Source organism: Coregonus lavaretus (assembly GCF_964263955.1).
Source record: "Coregonus lavaretus genome assembly, chromosome: 11".
In the NCBI taxonomy this organism is placed as follows: domain Eukaryota; kingdom Metazoa; phylum Chordata; class Actinopteri; order Salmoniformes; family Salmonidae; genus Coregonus; species Coregonus lavaretus.
The window spans coordinates 38,962,784-38,979,606 of record NC_139998.1 but is presented as its reverse complement, the minus strand read 5'-3'; the positions used below and the strand labels follow the sequence as shown (position 1 = coordinate 38,979,606).

General features: G+C 41.9%; 1 protein-coding gene across 2 annotated transcripts in view; it reads right to left on the bottom strand.

Moving 5' to 3' along the window:
- The window catches only part of LOC311137807 (zinc finger CCHC domain-containing protein 14-like), a 63,618-nt gene extending 53,588 nt beyond the window's left edge, over positions 1-10,030 (bottom strand). For both annotated transcript variants that reach the window (XM_084172400.1, XM_084172401.1), the window contains exon 1: positions 8,729-10,030. In XM_084172400.1, the coding sequence (XP_084028526.1) occupies positions 8,729-9,370 (642 nt within the window). In that variant the 5' untranslated portion in view covers positions 9,371-10,030. The remainder of the gene's footprint in view (positions 1-8,728) is intronic.
- Positions 10,031-16,823: the final 6,793 nt, after the last annotated feature.

The following is a 16,823-nucleotide window of genomic DNA, read 5'->3' as shown; positions in this document are numbered from 1 at the left end:
TATGAATCAAATATGGGAGGGTTTTACCACAACATTTTTCTGGTGGGTGACAATAAACAAGAATGTGGATTGGATAAATGATATCTATTATAACCAACAACGATTTATTAACCAGACTAGAGATGCAGTAAAGGGGATCTCCGAGCAATTATCCGCCATCCCACTCATGACTTAGTAGAAGTTGGTTCTAGATCAGGCAGAAAGGGCCGGTGTCTATAGAATGATAAGCCATTGTTGCACATTTATCCCTAACAACACCACACTGGATGGGACAGTCACCAGAGCTCTTGCAGAATGAACTGCACTAAGTGAAGAATGAACTGAGAACTCAGAAGTTAGTACATCGTGGATAGGGTGGTTTGATGAAATGTTTGGTAAATGGAAAACCATAGCAGCCACCATCTTAGGAGCGGTCAGTGTTTGTATGGGTATTCTTGTATTATGTGGTTGTTGTCTTGTTCCCTGTGTCCGAGAATTGGTGAGTCAGGCGTTGGTGAAATGCAGTATCTCAACAATGATGAGAGATGGACTGACTCCGGACTCTGACCAGGGGAATGTGAAAAACGATCCTCCAGGCTTGGTGGATGACGAGGATTTGGACCCTGAAAGACCGCAATTGGATGAAATGTTTATTAGTTCTGACGTAATCTCTGAGATTAATCATGCTTGTAAAATACATTTATCCTGAATGTGAAAACATTTAGTCAAAGGGGTGGATTGTTAGATTAATTTGTATTTTAAGAATAATGACTAAAGGATTTCACTCCAAATACAGTATAAATGTGTGAACGGTGTTAAGAGTTATAATGTAGTGGCAACCCACTAACAGAGGGGGGCGGGACTAAACATTCCAGGGTGAAGGGGACTGAGAAAACTGGTTAAAAAAAGCCTCCTACAGGTGGGCGGAGCAAAGTGCCTTTGTGTGTCAAGGGGTATAAAACTGTATGTATGGGCTTTGGCGGCAGAGCTCTCCATGAATAAAAATACAGATCATTCTTGCTGGTTGTGGACCTTGAATCATTTATGATTAAAACCAGAGCCTTACAACCCCTGGTAATGATTCAAGCTTAGGTTGAATTAGAGATAGAAATTCTCATGACAGTAAATAAACTTTTGCCATTTCGAACTGTCTGCATCTGGGTCTTATCCTGAGTCGTGATACTTACCCAAGACGACTCAAAGCTGTAATCACTGCCAAAGGTGTTTCTACAAAGTATTGACTCAGGGGTGTGAATACTTATCTAAATGAGATATTTAGATATTTCATTTTCAATAAAGTTGCCAACATTTCTAAAAAAAAAAATTTTACTTTGTCATTATAGGGTATTGTGTGTAGTTGGGTGAGAAATCAAATATATTTAATCCATTTGAATTCAGGCTGTAACACAACAAAATGTGGAATGAGTCAAGGGATATGAATGCTTTCTGAAAGCACTGTAAGTTTGGGGCAAATGAAATACAACACATTACTAAATACCACTCTCCATATTTTCAAGCATAGTGGTGGCTGCATCATGTTATGGGTATGCTTGTAATCGTTAAGTACTGGTGAGTTTTTCAGGAGAAAAAATTATCGTAATGGAGTGGCGGAGTTACAGTTTTGACTTAAATCTGCTTGAAAAACTATGGCAAGACCTGAAAATGGTTGAGCAATGATCAACAACCAATTTGACAGTGCTTGAAGAATTTTGAAAAGAATAATGGCAAATGTTGCACAATCCAGGTGTGGAACGCTCTTAGAGACTTACCCAGAAATACTCACAGCTGTAATTGCTGCCAAAGGTGATTCTAATATGCATTGACTCAGGGAGTTGAATAATCAAGATACATTATTGTTTTGAGATTTTTTTAAACAAATGTTAAAGTTTTTCTTCCACTTTGACATGATAGATTATTTTGTGTAGATCGTTGACAAACAAATTACAATTAAATCCATTTTAATCCCACTTTGTAACACAACAAAATGTGTAAAAAGTCAAGGGGTGTGAATACTTTCTGAAGGCACTGTACGTAGACACTGGTATGGTGCTGGATATACTGAATATGAGGTTAAAAGTGATGAAGTGCCCATTTAAAGATGCACTCAGGGATAGAAGGCACAAACAATGTGTAATATTGCACAAATTGGATGATATCCTACAAATTGCAAAATTCGTAACATATCACATGAAATGGATGACGTAGTACCAGGGCTCTAAATTAACTTTTTTCATTGGTAGGTTGCACTGGTGCTCCTAACTTCAAAAAGAAAGGAGCAGCAGAAAACGTTGTACTTTTTTTTTTACTGCAAATGACTGTCCTATCATTCTTAATTGTCATCAGTTGTTACTTTGATGATGTAGAACACATCACTAGAGAGTGGGCAAGACATTAGAATAAAAACAACTTTTAATAATTGTATTCAAAAGTGCAACTGCAAACATATTTACATAGGTGATTCGTTTTGGACAAACAAATGTAATATACAAAACAGAACATTGATTGTATTCAAAAGTGCAACAACAAACATATTTATATGGGTGATTAAAACATAACCTTTACTGTTTTTAAAAGTCCAACTGCAAACTGTTAACTGTTATCTATTACTGCATTCAGCTAACAGATAATACAAATAATAATACAAAACGATGTAGCTAATAATAGTAATGTTGTAACAAGGCAACATGCTGACTATGAACTGATACTTGGATAATGAAATAAATGTTTAGTCTCCAGTCACAATAACTCATAAATTTCTTTGATCTAGAATCTAGCTAATAAAACAACTTTATTTTAGGGTTAGGGTTTAGGGACGTCCCAAGGATGGTGCCAATAATGTTTGCGCAGCACACCTCGTTTCCATATGTAGGATTGATTTTTAATCCATTCTTTTTCTGGGTGAGTAACATCGGTCTGAATTTGGTAAAAGCCATCTCCTCTTTGGCAATGCAGTAAGCGGTGTTACATTTAATCTCTAGCTCAGTTAGCTCTTCCTGTTGACCGACTTGGCTGTCAAATACGGCTGGTAGCTAGTAGATGTAGTTATGTTGCTCCAGCCCCTGCCCCGATGTACTTGTCCCGGCACTTGATGTGCTTTTGGCTTAAGTTATATTTTAGCAGAAACTCATGTTTTAGGTTGTGGCAAAGAAGTCTTCCCTGCTGCTATTACTTCACACTTTCGACAGTACTCACAGAACAATGTCCTGCTAGATTTGTCCCTCCTTCGCCACATGAATTCGCGAAGCAACCCCTCTCGAAACATGTAGATATTTTTCTTTTTCTGAGGTGGATCGGTAGCAGCATCTCCAACATTGTCCTCATCATCATCTTCTTCTGGTTGTGGTTGATCATTTCATAATTTGTTGAAGAAAGCTTTAATTCCACCGTGTTGTTCTTGCTAGCTAGCTTGCTAGCTAATGCCATTACTTAGCTGACAGAAAAGGGCAGCACAGTTCTGGGGGAAGGTTTCTGCGAAAAGGGATTGGTTGTGCCTGGCGTGTGATTGGTTTAATTAGCTACATTTAAACATTTGTAGCATTATGATTGGTTATGATTTGTAAACAATGTATCAGTCTGTCTTGTTTGAGCAGTGAAGAGAAGATGTTGCAGCGAAATATTGTTAGGCATTTGGTTTTTTATTGGATACTTTTTTTGTTGCACGGTGCTCCCAAAATAAACGTGCTGGTCGCACAGCAACATTTTGGTCGCAATTTAGAGCCCTGCGTAGTACACAAATGAATGACTTAGTATACAAAAACTGAGGCCATTTTGGCTTGTGAGCACCACTTTCAAAACTAGTGGCTGAAATTATACAAAGGTTTGAGAGTGCATCTTTAGGTGAAGAAAAGCTGTCATTAGTAAAAGGTTACCACAAATTTGGCAGCTGTTTCTCAAAATATTATAGCTATTTTGCAGTAGCATATATTGTCTATATTGATTTATATGTTATGACCATTGACTGTGTATTGTGACACACTGAGCAGGTGTCTGTCCTGCTTGCTCTGTGATTAGGTATCTTGAAAGGCTGTCAAGAAGACAGCTAGGGGAGAGTAATAGCCACTGTACTCTAAACTAGGGCCCTGTATTTTGGTTAATCATGCCACATGACCTTGATTTTAACCTTTAATAAAGGTTTTTCAACAAACTGTCCTATTTTATTTTTATTTCAGATGGTCCAGCTTCGTCATGTGACATGTTAAACCAAAACACAGGGCCTTACCTATAACTAACCAGTTTCCTGGAAAGGAGAGACGTTTGAAAAGGACTGTTGAAAAGGACTGTCGTCCTGCTTGTGTTTATTTCATATGCCCAGTAATCTTCTTGCTTCTGTAATTATTTACATGTACCAGTAAAATGTCTTAGCTAAAGTTGTGCAGTCCAAATCGCTTCATTCCAACCAAATGTTTTTTATGTACACTACCAGTAAAAGTTTGGACACACCTACTCATTCAATGGTTTTTCTTTATTAAAAAAAAAAATTACATTGTAAAATAATAGTGAAGACATCAAAACTATGAAATAACACATATGGAATCATGTAGTAACCAAAGAATTGTTAAACAAATCAAAATATATTTTATATTTGAGATTCTTCAAATAGCCACCCTTTGCCTTGATGACAGCTTTGCACACTCTTGGCATTCTCTCAACCAGCTTCATGGGGTAGTCACCTGGAATACATTTCAATTAACAGGTGTGCTTCTTAAAAGTTAATTTGTGGAATTTATTTCCTTCTTAATGTGTTTGAGTCAATCAGTTAGGGGGGTTGTCACGATCGTTGAGAGACGGGTCAGACCAAGGTGCAGCGTGGTATGCGAACATGTTTATTTAACTCAAATAAACATACAACAAAACAATAAACAACGTAACGTGAAGTCCTCAGGCTAAACACATACAAGCCTACACACAGAACAAGATCCCACAACTAAGGTAGGCAACCAGGCTACTTAAGTATGATCCCCAATCAGAGACAACGAGCGACAGCTGTCTCTGATTGGGAATCACACCCGGCCAAACATAGAAATACAATACCTAGAACATAAACATAGAATTCCTAGCATAGATTCTCACGCCCTGACCAAACCAACTAAAGAAGACCGGCCTCTCAAGGCTAGGGCGTGACGGGGGTATACATAAGATAGCCCTATTTGGTAAAAGACCAAGTCCATATTATGGCAAGAAAAGCTCAAATAAGCAAAGAGAAACCACAGTCCATCATTACTTTAAGACACGAAGGTCTGTCAATACTGAACATTTCAAGAACTTTGAATGTTTTTTGCAGACGCAAAAACCATCAAGCGCTATGATGAAACTGGCTCTCATGAGGACCGCCACAGGAATGGAAGACCCAGAGTTACCTCTGCTGCAGAGGATAAGTTCATTAGAGTTACCAGCCTCAGAAATTGCAGCCCAAATAAATGCTTCACAGAGTTCAAGTAACAGACACATCTCAACATCAACTGTTCAGAGGGGACTGCGTGAATCAGGCCTGCATGGTCGAATTGCTGCAAAGAAACCACTACTAAAGGACACCAATAAGAAGAAGAGACCTGCTTGGGCCAAGAAACACGAGCAATGGACATTAGACCGGTGGAAATTTGTCCTTTGGTCTGGAGTCCAAATTTGAGATTTTTGGTTCAAACCGCCATGTCTTTGTGAGACGCGGTATGGGTGAACGGACGATCTCTGCATGTGTAGTTCCCACCATAAAGCATGGAGGAGGAGGTGTTATGGTGTGGGAGTGCTTTGCTGGTGACACTGTCTGTGATTTATTTAGAATTCAAGGCACACTTAACCAGCATGGCTACCACAGCATTCTGCAGCGATACGCCATCCCATCTGGTTTGGGCTTAGTGGGACTATCATTTGTTTTTCAACAGGACAATGACCCAACACACTTTCAGGCTGTGTAAGGGCTATTTCACCAAGAAGGAGAGTGATGGAGTGCTGCATCAGATGACCTGGCCTCCACAATCTCCCGACCTCAACCCAACTGAGATGGTTTGGGATGAGTGGGACCGCAGAGTGAAGGAAAAGCAGCCAACAAGTGCTCAGCATATGTGGGAACTCCTTCAAGACTGTTGGAAAAGCATTCCAGGTTGAGAGAATGCCAACAGTGTGCAAAGCTGTCATCAAGGCAAAGGGTGGCTATTTGAAGAATCTGAAATATTACATATATTTTGATTTGTTTAACACTGTTTGGTTAATACATGATTCCATATGTGTTATTTCATAGTTTTAAAGTCTTCACTATTATTCTACAATGTAGAAAATAGTAAAATTAAAGAAAAACCCTTGAATGAGTAGGTGTGTCCAAACTTTTGACTGGTACTGTATTTTGTGTCTTTCCTCATTGAAGCCCTATGAGTGGTGAGGCTGATATGTATAAGAGCAGAGGTAAAGCAGCACACGTGCTCAACCAAGCAGCAACAGCAACACACACAGACAAGCTCTGAAACCAATTAAGCGTTCTTTACAGTGTACTACTGCCACATCGTATCCATTCCTGCCAAATCTGCTATTTTTCTTGGGGGGAAAGGGAAGGTCCTGCTGCTAGGAGAGATGCTAGCTGCCTGGGCTGGGTTTAGAACTGAAATGGGAATGGCAGTAACACAGGTCCTGGCAGATAACATAATGAAACACCACTAAGGAGTGTGTGTGGTCTAGCTATGTTTCATGTCTGATCGGGTTAGGGTTAACGTAAAGGCTTCTCCAAACAGTCAGTGAGAGCAGCAGTTAGACTAGAGCTTCCTGGTGATTCACTGGAGGGTTGAGTCTCTCTCACACAGGCTTGATTTCAGCATTGAGAAATGTGCTGACCTGCACTTAATGGAGGCCAAGACCAACAAAACACTAAATACAACCAAGCGCTTTCCTTTGAGCAGCTAGGGTACTTTCCCCCTCAGACACATGTTTGAACAGCCCTGTGTGTTTGCTGTGTGTCTCCGATTCAACACATTGACAAACAGGCACTCGTAATGATCCTCTCTTTGTTTAAGAATAGAAAAAAGTTAACCTGTGTCTGTGTGCCAATGTATTCAAATCGAATTGAAGCTGTTAGGTTCATTTTTCATTTGAAGCATTACATTTAGCCTTTTATGTGTTCTTCACTCTCTTTCTCTCTCAAACACACACACACACACATATACACACACACAAAACACACACTGTAAACAGAAGGTTAATGACATTTCCAGATGTTTCTTGAGGAGGTGGTTTTTTGTCAACAATAATATTCCTGATGCTAGACAAAAGCCCCTTAAAATGTCATAACATAATTTATAACTTTTTGCAATAAATTTCACAATCTTAAAAGTAAAGAAAGCTGTATATTTTGTTAACAAGGTTTCCTATTCCCACATTGCTGTGTTGACATCTGGTTGTCTAGAGGTAAAGAGTAATGCTGAATCTACAGACAGACAGTGTGAGTGAATGTTCAGGACACCAATCGTTGAGGACAACAGAAAGACATGCCCCTGGGGGACCAGTAAAAAAAACATGTTTGTTTAGTTAAATGAATTCCTTTTAGGTCACATTTGTTACTAGTGGGCAATTCCACGATAATGGAATGATGCTCAGACTCAGATAGTTAACTTCAAAATGTATGTCAAACCAAAACCAATGATTGCAAAGTTAAACAAACTATATAAACAACTATATAAACAACTATATGCACCAGGTCTACTTCTAACAATTTCCACTGAAGATTTAACAAAAACACACTTGAAGAACAGTGCAGATGCAAAGTTTGGTAACAGAATGACGGTTTGTGCTGTTTGTGCAGTCATTGTGTTACCAAACTTTGCATCTGCACTGTTCTGCAGGTAGCCTAGTGGTTTAACTGAAAGGTAGCTGGTTCAAATCCCCTAGGTGAAAAAATTGCTAATTTAAGTCGCTCTTGAAAAGAGTGTCTGCTAAATTTTACTGTGGAAATTGTTAAAAGTTGTCCTTGTGCATTGAGTTGTATGGTTTGTTTAACTTTGCAATCTGTGTTTTTTGTTTGACATACATTTTAAAGTGAACTATCTGAGTCTCGGCATCATTTCTGTTATCGTGGAATTGCCCTAGTATGTCTCAACATGACCTAGAAATGGGGAAAGGGCTATAATGTTCACATTCTCTTCCTACTTTTGGAAAAACCCACACAAGTAAAGGGTTTAGGCGTATTAGTGTAGTTACTGTGTAACAACAATCTATTCTCAATTGGTTAAAAATAATGTAGGCCTACAGTGTATGTCCAAAAAATGTCCCCTCATATGTTATTTTCATCCAAAAGAGGGTACAAGAGCTGCCTGTCCCACAAGATGCATCACTACCAGAACCGAAACAGTGTAGGGAGCTGTTGAATGATTCTGGTTAGCCTCCTAGCACTGACACTGACTAACATTTTGGCTTGTTAGGTACAATCTTAGAAAAAAGGGTTCCAAAAGGGTTCTTCGGCTGTCCCCATAGGAGAACCCTTTTTGGTTCCAGGTGAAAACCCTTTTTGGTTCCAGGTAGAACCATTTTGGGTTCCATGTAGAACCCTCTGTGGTAACCCAAAACGGTTCTACTTGGAACCAAAAGGGTTCTACCTGGAACCAACAAGGGTTCTTCAAAGGGTTCTCCTATGGGAATTTCTTTTTTTTCTATGAGTGTAGGCTATCCTAGAACTTTGTGTTTTGGATGGTTGCTCAAACTTGGCAGTGGCACAAGAACATTTAGATATCTGGCCATCAAGTGACAACAGGGAGGACAATATATTACCTACCTTATGACAACATGGACACCCGACCTGACAGGAGTCGAGGGTGGGCGCAGTGATGTAGGTAGGGATGCTAGTGGCGGGAGACAGGGTGGCCAGCACGCCAGTCCCGCCGCAGCCGCCAGTCCCGGGCAGCTGCTCTCCACAGGTGACCTGCAGGACCTCCTGGATCTGGGTCAGCTCCTGTCTTAGCACCTGCTTCTGGTGAAAGCTGAAAGCCGGGTGATTGGATGCCATGGTGAAGAGGAGAAGGAACTGCTCCTCCGTTTGTCCATTGTTGAGCTGCAGGCCGTAGTTGTTTATGATGCTGTCGATGTGCGTGAGCGTTCGGAAGAGAACACCCGCCGCCTCTCGATTGTCAGAGCTGAGAAGTGCCAGGGAGATGAGCAGCTTGCTCCTCACGACCTCGTCCGTGATGTTGGTAAGGTTCGAGAGGTCAGCGGGGTTGTTGGCTTTGATCTCGGCATCCCTGAGGGTGTGATAGTCCTTGCGGGCTAAGTCTTCCAAGCACGACCCGAGGAAGCGTAGTTCGATGGGAACACAGAGGTCCAAAAGCCCACAAATGAACTCAGCTCTCTGGGCCGAGTTCAATATCGAGAACCAGCGGTAGACCCCTTCCCTTTGAACGGAGCATCGATGTTCAACCATTTTAAAATCGACTCACACGTTTAAACATGGATAATTGTATTGATTGTAATTAGGCTTAAAAATAATAAAAATGCAAGACAAAAATGTGTCAAGACGAACCTCCATTTACTATACAAGTAGCCCAAACTTGAAACAGAGAGCGTGCAGCAACTCGAGTGCCTGAACAGTTACTTTGTAAACGTTCACCTGGGTCAGTGACGCTGGTTATTTGGATGGCAATAATCGTATTCAATGTAGTCTATCCAAGACCACAGGTTTTCGGGAAAATAAGTTACCGCACGCCGCCTTTCTTTGTTTACAGGCCAGTCGCGACATTGTTGAAATATGTATCCAAAGCGTTGTTAACTTGAAAGTCTAGAAACAAACGCATGAGTCGGGTTACTGTACTGCGAGGCTCAGCGGACTACACAGTCATCCAGGCTTTCTAGACCAGCCCTCCGAGGTCCCCACGTCAGTCGATTGTGGAACAAGTCCTACATGAAGTAGATTGAAATTAAAAATATCATATGAGTATTACACACAGAGATCATTTACTTCCAGTGCCAGAGGCGCCTCTCCGATTATTCCCTGTTAGAAAATCATTTTCGATGGGAATCCTCATGGTATTCGTTGAACTTTCTTGGTGTCTGTCAATAAAGAAGACCATAAACTGTCTGTAGCCTATAAACTGTAGCCAGTAACCTAGGGGTTAAAGTTTAAACGCAAACGATTTTGTTCAATCCTAAATGGTCGTAAGGTTAACCAGGGACGCGTCCAGATTTGTTCCAGACAAATAACAACAATTGGTGCTTTTAAAACAACTGGGAACTCGGAAAAAACGAGGTCAAATCATGACGTGAGTGATCTTCAGGTCGGAAAGTCGGAGCTCTAGAAAGATGCCCGAGTTTCCGACATGGAATTCCGAGTTGGATGACCGTTCAAAACGATTTTTCTCAGTCGGAGATAGTTTTTTTCCGAGTTCCCAGTTGTATTGAACGCACTGAATTTGTGAGATTTCCGAGTTCCCAGTTGTTTTGAATGTGACATTTTTCCAAACTGCCAGCTAAACCCATCAAGTAAAAATATACACTTCGATTGGGTGTACTACAGCTTGTCAGTAACCCCAGCTGCTGGTGTGATTGGTCAGAAAAGTATCTGCACTAGCCTACACATCTTTTTCACATGCGCTCATAATATACACGTCTCCGATTTGGTCAACGAGTATGTACTTTTTAAAGAGCAAGTCAACGTCTAAAGTGTATGAGTTGAAGAAGTTGATTGTTTTTAAGACAGACACATATGTCATCTTTTGTCGTCAAATGTCTTTACAAACTAATATTAGTGTAAGAGGAGCAGCAGAACAGTGAAGTTTGGGAACTTCTGGAATTGCCATTTTCATTCCGTCACTCTGGCAGTGTGCGATGTTTGGTCCATGAACATGGCCTTTATATACAGTAGAGCTGTACTGTAGCTTGTTCTCTGCCCTAAAAAAAAAGTAGGCCTACCCTACTGACACATCTTTAGACATATATTATGCACACATATTTCTAATCTCTGCATTCATATATTGCTAAACATGCACTTGTTTGATGTTTGAGTATTCTCGAAGGGCATTTCTTTCCTTGACCTCAAACAACTGGTAATCATAAACATTAAGGGCTATTTGCTATGGTAATCTTGAATTTCACCTAATGAGAATTTCAAGTTTTCTGAGCTTGTTGTGGGGGCCTTTTCCCCTCTAATACATGTCGTTGCACTTTCCATAAAAGACCAGTAGATGTCACCATTAGTTAATGCTTTGTTGCACTATAGTACCAAAAGGCTGATGGGTTAGCGCACACATGCTCTAATAAAAATGTATTCTCAAATATAGCATTTTCAAAATGCTGAGCACAATGCACAAGGCTATTCCAACTCCATTATATGCCAAATTCCAAATGTTATAATATTAAAGCACTGCATATTAAAGTTAATGGACTGGGAAAGGAAAGGGGATACCTAGTCAGTTGCACAACTGAATGCATTAAACCGAAATGTGTCTTTTGCATTTAACCCAAACCCACTGAATCAGACTGAATATCACATAGAATAAAACAATGGATGAAATACAAAAGAAGGCCTAAAAAAGTATGAGGTTTGCATAACTGTGATGATATGTGGGAAGTGTAAATTGCGACTGTGTTAACATTACCAGAGGTCACATGTCAGTGCACCCGGTTCAGCAGATAGAGCAGCATAGCCCATCTCCCCTGATCGATCATGCTGATTCTGTTCTGCTGCCATCCCTCTTAGTATCCAAATCCCAACACACATTCACTTAGGTCAGAAACATTCACAAATCTAGATGTATTTGTTAGGGGGGTTAACAACTAAGATATGCACTTGATGATCCTTTTAAAGAGATGACAGGTCAAGAGAGTAGGTTTCTGTTAAATGCTGGTCTACATCTCCTTGCTGTTATTTCACTTGACAACAACATAGGGAACCCTTTCTTTGCTGTTGAATGTTTCTGTAAAGGTCCACGGATATGTTTGAGAGGATGTTTGGTGATGGTGATGATAATGAGTATGAATCAGCATGGTGTGTTTTCCCTATGGAGGATGGTGACTGTCATTCGGTCATTGAGAGTAGCTATCAGCTGTGTGGCTTCAGCTTAACCATAGGCACTCCATGCCTTTGACCAATTGCTCAAATTCCCTCAAAGCCCCACGGCAGGCCCACACACACACATTTTGCTAATGGCATCTGTTCACATATTGGCGTACTGGAGGTGTGACAATAACTTTGACTGCTGGGTTGTAACTTGAGTATGTGTGTGTTTCGGGGCTCTAAGGACAAAAATGTTGGGACATAATGGCTCCTATGGCTCCTATGGCTCCTATGGGCCCTGGAAGCCATTGTGAGATGATATCTGCTGGGACTCACCCAATGAAGGTGAGAACCTGAGATAGGTGAGCTAGAGGGCACACAATTGATTTGATAAGAGGCCTACAGTACAGAAACAGTCTTATTCTGGGGAGGCACCAATAATGACTCCCACACCCCCTACACTGCCTATCTGGGTCCAGAGGATAGACTAGAGCATTGGTTCGGAACCAGGGGTACGTGTACCCCACAGGGTACTTGGGCTATCCTCAGAGGGTACTTGAAAAAACGCATGCAACCATAGGTCTACTGGTAGAAAGAATGAGAGGGTACTTCTGGGGTACTCCAGGCAGAGCAAAATGTGATTGGTACAGTAACCAAAAAAGGTTGAGAACCACTGGACTAGAGAAACCCCACAACCACCAACACTGAGAGAGGTGAGGTTAGCGTGTCAGTCCTCTCATTCTATTTATACCGAGCTCAGCTCAGTCTGATCTCATCCCAGGTAATTGACAGGATAAACACATCGCCAACATGCCAGCTGAGCGTGTGATAGGGAGAGCACCTGAAAAGAGACTAGAATCAAATCAAATTTTTATTTGCCATATGCTTCGTAAACAACAGGTGTAGACTAACAGTGAAATGCTTACTTACGGGCCCTTCCCAACAGTACAGAGAGAAAGAAAATAGAGAAATAATAGAAAGGTAAAACACGTAATAATAAAATGAATAATAAATACACAATGAGTAACGATAACTTGTCTATACAAAGGGTACCAGTACCGATTCGATATTCAGGGGAACGAGGTAATTGCGGTAGATATGTCAAAATCGAATCACATTTTATTTGTTACATGCGCCAAATACAACTGGTGTAGACTTTACCGTGAATTGCTTGCTTACGAGCCCTTCCCAACAATGCAGAGTAAAAAAAAAAAAAGAACATAGTAACACGAGGAATAAAATAAAATACACAATAATGGAGCTACAGTATACAGTATACAGGGAATACCAGTACCAGATCAATTGGCAGAGGTACAAGGTATTTGAGGTATATACTGTATGTACATGAACGCAGAGTAAAGTGACTAGGCATCAGGATAGATAATAATAAGAGTAAAATAAAGAACAGAGCAGCAGCAGCAAATGATGAGTGTAGAAGTGTGGGTGTGTAATGTGTACGTATGTGTGTTTGTGTTGTGTCGGTCTGCGTGTGTGTTATGTTTGTGTGCATATGTAGTGTATGTGAATGTGTGTGGGTTTTGTGTGGGAGTGTCAATGTAGTGTGTGTGAGTGAGTGTGTATATGGTTTGTATATATAGTCTACTGAGTGTGCGTAGGGTCAGTGCAAGATAGAGTCAGTGCAGATAGTTTGGGTATCATTAATTTACTATTTATCAGTCTGGCTATTTAGCAGTCTTATGGCTTGGTGGTAAAAGCTGTCTTGGAGCCTGTTGGTCTGGGAGCCGATGCGCCGGTACCATTTGCCAGACAGTAGCAGAGTGAACAGTATGGCTTGGGTGGCTGGAGTCTTTTGCACATTTTCGGGCCTTCCTCTTTTATTTTTTTTATTTATTTCACCTTTATTTAACCAGGTAAGCCAGTTGAGAACAGGTTCTCATTTACAACTGCGACCTGGCCAAGATAAAGCAAAGTAGTGCAATAAAAAACAACACAGAGTTACATATGGGGTAAAAAACATAAAGTCAGAAATACAACAGAAAATATATATACAGTGTGTGCAAATGAAGCAAGTTATGGAGGTAAGGCAATAAATAGGCTATAGTGCAGAATAATTACAATAGTATTAACACTGGAATGCTAGATGTGCAAGAGATTATGTGCAAATAGAGATACTGGGGTGCAAAAGAGCAAAATAAATAACAATATAGGGATGAGGTAGTTGGGTGGGCTAATTTCAGATGGGCTGTGTACAGGTGCAGTGATCGGTAAGGTGCTCTGACAACTGATGCTTAAAGTTATTGAGGGAGATAAGAGTCTCCAGCTTCAGAGATTTTTGCAATTCGTTCCAGTCATTGGCAGCAGAGAACTGGAAGGAATGGCGGCCAAAGGAGGTGTTGGCTTTGGGAATGACCAGTGAGATATACCTGCTGGAGCGCAGACTACGGGTGGGTGCTGCTATGGTGACCAATGAGCTAAGATAAGGCGGGGATTTGCCTAGCAGTGATTTATAGATGGCCTGGAGCCAGTGGGTTTGACGACGAACATGTAGTGAGGACCAGCCAACAAGAGCGTACAGGTCACAGTGGTGGGTAGTGTATGGGGCTTTGGAGACAAAACGGATGGCACTGTGATAGACTACATCCAATTTGCTGAGTAGAGTGTTGGAGGCTATTTTGTAAATGACATCGCCGAAGTCAAGGATCGGTAGGATAGTCAGTTTTACGAGGGCATGTTTGGCAGCATGAGTGAAGGAGGCTTTGTTGCGAAATAGGAAGCCGATTCTAGATTTAACTTTGGATTGGAGATTCTTTATGTGAGTCTGGAAGTTGAGTTTACAGTCTAACCAGACACCTAGGTATTTGTAGTTGTCCACATACTCTAGGTCAGACCCGTCGAGAGTGGTGATTCTAGTCGGGTGGGCGGGTGCCAGCAGCGTTCGATTGAAAAGCATGCATTTAGTTTTACTAGTGTTTAAGAGCAGTTGGAGGCTACTGAAGGATTGTTGTATGGCATTGAAGCTCGTTTGGAGGTTTGTTAACACAGTGTCCAATGAAGCAGACCCCCATAGTCCCTCTGACACCGCCTGATATAGAGTTCCTGGATGGCAGGGAGCTCGGCCCCAGTGATGTACTGGGCTGTCCACACCAACCCTCTGTAGCACTTTGCAGTCAAGGGCGGTGCATTTTCCATATCAAGCGGTGGTGCAGCCAGTCAAGATGCTCTCGATGGTGCAGCTGTAGAACTTTTTGAGGATCCGAGGGTCCATGCCAAATATTTTCAGCCTCCTGAGGGGGAAGACCGCAGTCGTCGGTGAACAGGGAGTGCAGGAGGGGACTAAGCATGCACCCCTGAGGTGCCCCTGTGTTGAGGGTCAGCGTGGCGGATGTGTTGTTGCCTACCCTGACCACCTGGAGGCGGCCCGTCAGGAAGTCCAGGATCCAGTTGCAGAGGGAGGTGTTCAGTCCCAGAGTCCTTATCTTAGTGATGAACTTGGAGGGCACTATGGTGTTGAGCGTTGAGCTATAGTCAATGAACAGCATTCTCACATAGGTTTTCCTCTTGTCCAGGTGGGAAAAGGCATTGTGGAGTGCAATAGAGATTGGGTCATCTGTGGATCTGTTGGGGCGGTATGTGCATTTGGAGTGGGTCCAGGGTATCTGGGATAATGGTGTTGATGTGAGCCATGACCAGCTTTTCAAAGCATTTCATGGCTACAGATGTGAGTCCTATGGGGCGATAGTAATTTAGACAGGTTACCTTGGCGTTCTTGGGCACAGGGACTATGGGGGTCTGCTTGAAACATGTAGGTATCACACACTGGGTCAGGGAGAGGTTGAAAATGTGAGTGAAGACACTTGCCAGCTGGTCAGCACATGCTCTGAGTACCCCTCCTGGTAATCCGTCTGGCCCTGCGGCCTTGTGAATGTTAACCTGTTCAAAGGTCTTACTCACAGTCGTCCGGAACAGCTGGTGCTCTCATGCATGGTTCAGTGTTGCTTGCCTCGAAGCGAGCATAGAAGGTATTTAGCTCCTCTGGTAGGTTCGTGTCACTGGGCAGCTCACGGCTGGGTTTCCCTTTGTAATCCGTAATAGTTCGCAAGCCCTGCCACATTCGACGAGCGTCAGAGCCAGTGTAGTAGGATTCGATCTTAGCCTTGTATTGCCGCTTTGCCTGTTTGATGGTTCGTCAGAGGACATAGCAGGATTTCTTATAAGCGTCCGGATTAGTGTTCCGCTCCTTGAAAGCGGCAGTTCTAGCCTTTAGCTCAGTGCGGATGTTGCCTGTAATCCATGGCTTCTGGTTGGGATATGTACGTACTGTCACTGTGGGGACAACATTGTTGATGCACTTATTAATGAAGCTAGTGACTGATGTGGTAAACTTCTCAAGGCCATTGGATGAATCCCGGAACATATTCCAGTCTGTGCTAGCGATACAGTTCTGGCAGCTTAGCATCCGCTTCATCAAACCACTTCCGTATTGAGAGCGTCACTGGTACATCCTGTTTGAGTTTTTGCTTGTCAGGAGGATAGAGTAATGGCAGGAATCAGGAGGATAGAGTTATGGTCAGATTTGCCAAATGGAGGGCGAGCTTTGTATGCGTTTCTGTGTGTGGAGTAAAGGTGATCTAGAGTTTTTTCTCCTCTAGTTGCACATGTGACATGCTGGTAGACATTAGGTAAGACAGATTTCAATTTCCCTGCATTAAAATCACCGGCCATTAGGAGCGTCGTCTCTGGATGAGCATTTTCTTGTTTGCTTATGGCCCTATACAGCTTGTTGAGTGAGGTTTAAGTGCCAGCATCGGTTTGTGGTGGTAAATAGACAGCTGCGAAAAATATAGATGAAACTCTCTTGGTAAATAGTATGGTCTACAGCAGTGGTCACCAACCGGTCAATCGCAGTCAACTAGTCGATCTTCAA